At 46.5% G+C, this 7,006-nt stretch overlaps 1 protein-coding gene across 1 annotated transcript in view; it reads left to right on the top strand.

Moving 5' to 3' along the window:
* The first annotated feature begins 839 nt into the window (after positions 1–839).
* The window catches only part of TMEM255B (transmembrane protein 255B), a 75,510-nt gene continuing 69,343 nt past the window's right edge, over positions 840–7,006 (top strand). The window contains exon 1 of the mRNA XM_074860970.1: positions 840–954. Coding sequence (XP_074717071.1) covers positions 894–954 — 61 coding nt within the window. The 5' untranslated portion in view covers positions 840–893. The remainder of the gene's footprint in view (positions 955–7,006) is intronic.

Here is a 7,006-nt window from a genome sequence, read left to right as displayed (position 1 = left end):
TTTTTAAAAAAAGATGAGAGGAAAGCAGAAAGGAAAGCTTGGTAATTCCACCAGGTGACTAACTGGTCCCCTGCCATAGGCCAAGAACAAACCAAGAAGAGATGCCAAGTCTGGGACACAGGTAGATCCATGTAATGAATTAAGATATTGACCGACATGCAAATAAGGACCTAGTGTGTGCCCCTCCCTCCCCCCCCTCAGGGTCAGCCTGGAAATGAGCTGCTCCTGCTGCCCACGGGTAGGTGGGAGGAGAAGGGTGCTGAACCGAAATACAAGGAGAGCTGTGCCTCGTAAAGGAGAAACCAGAAGGCAGCGAGAGCCGACCTGTGGGACTTTGTGCCACATCTTAGTTTTGGGACAGGGCGGTCGAGTTTTCGCCCGGGGAAGGCGAGGCGTGGGGCGGCTGAGGGACCCTGGGCCGAAACACCCAGTCCTGCCCACATGTGCCACACGGGAGCCCACCCTTTTCCAGGCCCCGGATCAGGAGGCGCAGGCCTGGCCCGCTCTGCTTTACACGGGCTGGAACGGGACCCTCCAGCACCGGCCGAAGCGGTGCCCAAACCCCTGAGGGGCTGTGGGCGGGCGAGGGCGGCAGGGCGGCGGCACGGTGCCCGCCGGGCCCTCGCTGAGCCCGGCGGCGCAGGGCGCCGTTCCCCCCTCTGGGCTGTGGGGCCCGCCGCCGGTAGCCGCGGAGCTGGCGAAGGCGGGCGGGCAACGGCCGGTTCGGCGACAGGAAACGACCGTCGGCGGGGGCAGCGCCGCTCGCCCCGCCCCCGCCCCCCGCCGTGCTCCCCCGCGGGGCGGGTCCGCCGGGCCGCCCGCACCCCGCGGCTACCACCGGCCGCAGCGCGCGCGGGGCGCGGAGCGGAGCGGAGCGGAGGCGCCCACGGAAGATGGCGGCGCCGCCGCCCGCCCCCGCGGTGCCGGCTCCGCTGGCCGTGCTGGACCCCACAGGTGAGACCCGGCCCCTCGCCCCGCCGCAACTTTCCTGCCCCGCCGAGTGCGTGAGCCCCGCGGACCCAGCAGCGGCGGCGGCGCGGGGCGGAGCCCAGCCCGGCGGCTGAGCGGGGGCCGGCGGCTGGCCCGGGGGAGGCTGGAGGAGAGCGGGGGGCTTCCCCCGGCGGGGCGCGGCTGCCGCCGCCCCGGCGCTTCAGTTACCGGGCTGGAAGGGCGCAAGCGGGGGCTCTGCCCGGGCTGTGCCCCGCAGAGTGCGGACACCGGGGGGATCCAGCCTGAGGTGGCCGGCGTGGGTCATGCTGTCCCTGTCCCTCTCTCAAAAACTCTTTTAAACTGGTGTTTAAAAATACCAGTTTTTCTTTTGAGCTTTCCGCCGGGCTTAATGAATCGCTGTGCCGATCGTTTAACATTAGAATGAGGAGCTTTATACGGGACGTTGCTAGAAAATGAATGTAAGCGGTATCGTACTCTGCGTGGTGAAAATGGCCAGTTGCTATGCTGGAGCAGGTGGAAATGTCAGCGGGGTGCGGAGCTGGCGTGGGGCAGGCGGGTGGCCGTGACAGGTTTTCGGCTAGTTCGCGTCCGACCCGGGTGGCAGCGGGTTTCTTTCCTCCTGTTTCTATAAATTTAGCGGTTCGTTGCTAAACTGGCGTGCTGCTTGTACTTACAGCGTACATCCTGAAAAATAAAAGTTTATGCAAAAGCAAGGACAAATATTTGGGGGTTGGAACCAGATGATCTTTAAGGTCTCTTCCAACCCCAACCATTCTATAATTCTATTTCACTATTCCAGTGAAATTCATTAAAGTTGAGGAAAAACAGAACTTACTGCTAGGAGTTACTCTGCCTAGTGATTTGAAAGGATAAACAGAGACTTTGCTATGTACCCAAGGATCTTAACAGCCACTTAAAAAATGTGTTAGATCTTATTTTTTTTGTCTTAAACTTGGAAGAAAAATGGTATCGGTGTTGAAAAGGTAACAGTGAAAGATGTGCTGTAACTTAAAAATGTTTTCAGGTAAACAGTGGAAGAAGAAGAATATGCTAGCTTTAAACTAGTGATTAGCTGCTTATTAAATTATTTATTAATGAAACAATTGCTGCCAAAGCAATGAAGTCATCGTGTTACTGCCTGATATCACTTACTGTAGCTATACTACATTATATAGCAGGGCTTGCGGGTTTGTTTGGGTTTTTTTCGTTTTGGATGGGGTTTTTTTGTAACAGAATTATAGAAGAGCACAGTAATGTTTCCTGTGGTCTTGAATATATAACACACTCATGGAATCTTCCTCAACAAATTCATAATAAAGATAAGAAACGGGCCTGATAAATGCTGCTATCTTGTGGCTTGAAATGAACGCTGTTGCATCTGGTTTAATTAGTTCAGCACTCTGGACAAGTCAAGCGTTTAATCAGAAAAGGGAAAGTAATCACCAATAGCAGGTGGGAATATCTCTTTTAAGCATCTCAGTCCATCACGTTTAATTTTGGGAGGCAGTGTAGGATTAATTCAATTTTACTGGCATAAACCGTTTTTGCAAATACACAATGAAAACTGTAGCCAAGAGAGAAGTGGCACTGGAGTGAGCACTGCAGTAATTAAAAATTATTAATTTAGCTCCAAAGGTCTTCCCTTAAATATTTTCTTGATAGCAGCAAAGCAGTGGATACCGTGATCCTATGCTCCTCTGTCTGTGGTGAATTTCTGCTTAAATTATCTTATTATATATGCTTAATACCATTCTCTGAAACATGCCACAATTTTTAGTAGTATTCATAAGGTAATAAAAACGCACTGTTTCTTCTGCTACAAAACCTTCCTCCCTTATCTTTTTCCGTATTAGGATGCTAATATACATCGGGCTGGGGCATTATTTGAAATAAGTTTTTCCATTTAGATCAGTTTAACTAGATCAAATAGGAAGGTATGAAATTGTGTGGTGCTAATATTCAGCAAATGTGATTGTGACCCCAGCAAATTGCTACGTCCTGCAGCGATTCTTTCCTTGCCAAAAATCATTCTACACTTTTTAACAGACTTTATGATGTCTGAAGCTAGATTTTAAAAGGAGTGGTGAAGTTAGCAAAGTATAGTTGCCTTGGTCTGAATGTAAATTTTTTTGAGTTAAATTGAAGATCATATGCAAGTTTTCCAACAGAGATGCTGTTTCACTCTATTCTTTCTTTCCCTGGACCATTGGATGCATTCCATACCAGAGACACGTTTCATCATTGATTTGTTTGTTCTCCTTTTAAACTCACCCTTTGCTTCATTCAAACCCAGACCCTACCACTCATCATTAGATCCACCACTTTGCATTCTACCAGCAATCTGATCTACACCCTCCCCACAAAACCATTCATTTTCCACAGTCTTCCTAGAAATTGAATTTATCCCCCAGCTATCATGAATGAAGCATTGTAAATATAATTTTGTTTTCTGCAGCTGATGAACAGATAAAAGATTTTGCTGAGTCCAGCAGAGTTGGTCTTCATCAGGCACTTTTTACTCTCTGGAGGCTGATCTCAATTTCTCTCCTCACAGGCCTTTCTCTGTCCCAAGGAGGCAGCAGTCTGGTGTCTGTCTTGCTTGTCCTGACGGCCTTCTCTTTCCTTCCATTGGGGCAGCAGGGCTGAGTGGTTCAAGCAGGTACTTTGCTTGACAGATGTTTAGCAAGCAAAGCAGAGAGTGTTTCTGGGACTGGTCCTTTTCATGCACAATTTAAGTCTATGCCAGGCAGAGCACAAGCCAGTGATGTGGAAGCAGAATTACCTCTCTAATTTATCTCCCAATTTTTACTGTAGTGCCCATTGCTGCAGTATCAAAACTCAGTTAATACTTCACTGGCCAGAACTGCTGAAGAATGTTGCCAGTAGAAGGTAGTAACATGTTCACACCTTCTATCGACCCCAGCTTCAAGCTTGTGCTAATAAGGCTATGACGGGAAGATTTCTTTCTACACTCCTGCTTTTTGGTATGCTAGAGGTAAGAATTTGAAGCTATAACTAGATTGGAGTAAGGTCCAGAGTAAGAGTTTATAATGTTCATACTGAATCATTGTTAAAGAAGTTAAAGGGGCTAAATGTCAAAATTAGTCTGAGAGTCACTTCAAGATTAAAAAATTGGAAAGTCAATAGCCTACGTGAACTGTTTCCTGCACTACAGGAACATCAGTGTTGGAAAAAAATTCAACCTAGAAATACTGACAGCAACATTTCCTCTGCTCTTAATTTATCTGCTATTCTTGTATATGGTCAGCCTTCAGTCCAAGCCCTGCCCCAGAGAATGTCAGGGAAGAAGGCTGGGCCAGCCCCTCTGTCTGTGCTGTGGATGGGGCTCCCGAGGAAACAGTCTGGCATTGGGTTTCGGCTGGTAGGTACATTAAAAACAGATCCAAAAAACTGCATGGCAACTGCTACAAACAGCAGTAAACAAAGACTCAAAAAATCTTGGGAGCCAACATGACCGAAATAGCAGAAGGGAGCTAATAGTAGGAACCCTTGGCAGCTGTAGCCTCTTTCATCTGAAGATATTGTGCTGCTTTACAAATACGACGTAGGCCTCACAATATGCTGGTGACTTACATACATGTCATTATACACATTTTGATAGATACAGCAAAGATTTTTATTGATGTGACTAAGGAAACCCGGACAACCAGAGCAGAAACCAGTTTAGACCTGGTGTCTACCCATCTTCTCTGAGCATGTGGCAGTCTTTGAGAACTAGGTCTTGCATGTACCAAAATGGACCTTTCTGTGCTCTGCCTGTAAGTCATCTCTCCTAGGGTGGAGTTTATAGATAACTACATGTAGTTATGAGAGTTTTCAAACTGGAGTATGGAAAAGGAGAGATATGATTGGGTATCTGCCTCTGATTTGAGATGCAGGTGGTAAAAGGTCAATGAATGTGAGGATTGAAGGGTATCACATGTAAATGCCTTCTGACCCATGTAAATTTCAAAGTCAAAGTGTAGTTCAGTCCAAAAAATGACCCTGTAAATAATGACATCCTTTTCTGTTTTATCTCACTAAATCCACATCGAATTTACTCTAATTACAAATAAGAGCATGCTTTTCCTAAGACATTTTCCAGCAAAGTCAGTCTGGGCACTCAAACTCATGTCTTTCTTTTTTGCACATCATTATTGATAACAAAAACTCTGGAGGGCAGGTTGCACCCTTACTTTATCTCCATGCAATCTGATTAACCTTTGCCAGTACAGGTATTACTTTCAGAAAAATGTGAAGACTTGGCTCCTCAGGCACTTTTCATTAAAAGCATTCGGTGATTTCAGAAACACTTGGCTGAGGAGTGTCTGTCCCATTGTCTTTCAGAAGGTCTGTGTAACATCCCTTTAGAGTATGTCTACATTGCAGATGCAGTTACATAACAGTGGATATGAGCACACATACCCAAGCACCTTTAGCTGTCTTGACTATCATAAAACCATAGAATCATAGAATAATTCAGGTGGGCAGGTACCTCGGGAAGTTGCTAGTCCAACCTCCTGCTCAAAGCAGGGTCAACTATGAGGTCAGACTCGGTTACTCAGGGCTTTTGTGGTTGAATCTTGAAAACCTCCAAGGATGGAGACAGCACAACCTCTTTGGGTAACCTGTTCCAATGCTTGACTGTCCTAATGTTGAATTTTTTTCTGCTTATACCCAGTCTGAAACACTTGTATTTCAGTTTATGTCCACTGTCTTTTGTGACATGAGAATGTTGTGGGATACCATGTTAAAATCCTTGCTAGATTTAACATAAAAGACATCCACTGCTCCACAAGTCCAGTCATTCTGTCATAGCAGGCAGCTGGGTTGGTCAGACATGATTTGACTCTGGTAAATCCATGCTGACTGTTGCCGATCACTTTTTCGTTATGTGCCCAGAAATGGCTTACAAGAGGATTTGCTCCTTATTTTTGGTCCCAGCCTCCCAGGAACCAAAGTGAGGTTGATTGGCTTGTAATTCCCTTAATCATCATTTTAGCCTTTTTTAAAGATAGGCGGAGCATTTGCGTTTCTTCAGTTATTGGGGATTCCTCAATCTCCATGAGTTCTCAAAGAGGATAGAGTGTGGCAAGGACATCAGATATTTAAAATCTGGTAGATACATTGAATGAAGCGTTTTAGTTTATGGGAAGGGCAACTGATTTGTGGAGTTCACAAATTCACATTGTGAAGTCTGCTTTACCCTCTTGGCCATGTGAACTGGCTTCGTGGAAGGAACTGCCTTTAACCCCATACACTTGCTGAAGAACTGATTGATAGTGAAGAGCCTCTTCACTTCCATGTCCCCAGTGACCTTCCATGGATTAACAGGTGTGGTGGTTTAGCCCCTGCCGGGGTCTGAGACCACGCGGCTGCTGCCCCTCCCCCACAAAGGGAGTGAAATACAAAGCCCCAAGACTGAAATAAGGAAAGGTTTAATACAACAATGCAATAGCAACACAACAAACAACAACAATAACAATAACAGTAATAGTGATAGCAGTGAACAGAGCAAAATAGCTACCAAATACAGCAGTTTGAAGCACGATGTACAAAACCACGAGTGCACCACGCTCCCTCGCCAGGAAAAATGTGACCTGCCAGGATGTGATGTCCGCATGGTATCTGAATAACCCAGCTAGAGCTCCCCCCCACTGCTGGGGAAACTTAACCCTATCCTGGTTAAACCAGGACAACAGGGAATTGTCAGAGGCAGACAGCTGGGGCGCAGGCTGGAGGGGAGGTGTCTGGAGAGTCTTGATCTTTAGCAGGAAGATTTTGTACATGCAGATGAAAGAGAGTTGTGTAAGCTCAATAGATATTTGTCTTCAGTAAAGTTGATTGTGTTTCATACTAAAAGACTCATTTTGGCTGGTTGTTCTACTGGAGAAATGTCAGCAAACGTACAGATTTCTATTATAAATGCATTTAACCGAGTTACCTGACTTTAAATTGGCCACATAACTCAAGTGACTCATTGCAAATGGCTTCTGCTCCGTTCTTGACTTTCCTGCATTTCCACTGCTTTTGCTTACAGCAGCACCCTCAGAGC

This window comes from Strix uralensis, chromosome 2 (genome assembly GCF_047716275.1).
Source record: "Strix uralensis isolate ZFMK-TIS-50842 chromosome 2, bStrUra1, whole genome shotgun sequence".
NCBI classification, from domain to species: domain Eukaryota; kingdom Metazoa; phylum Chordata; class Aves; order Strigiformes; family Strigidae; genus Strix; species Strix uralensis.
This window is presented reverse-complemented; position numbering and strand designations above follow the sequence as displayed.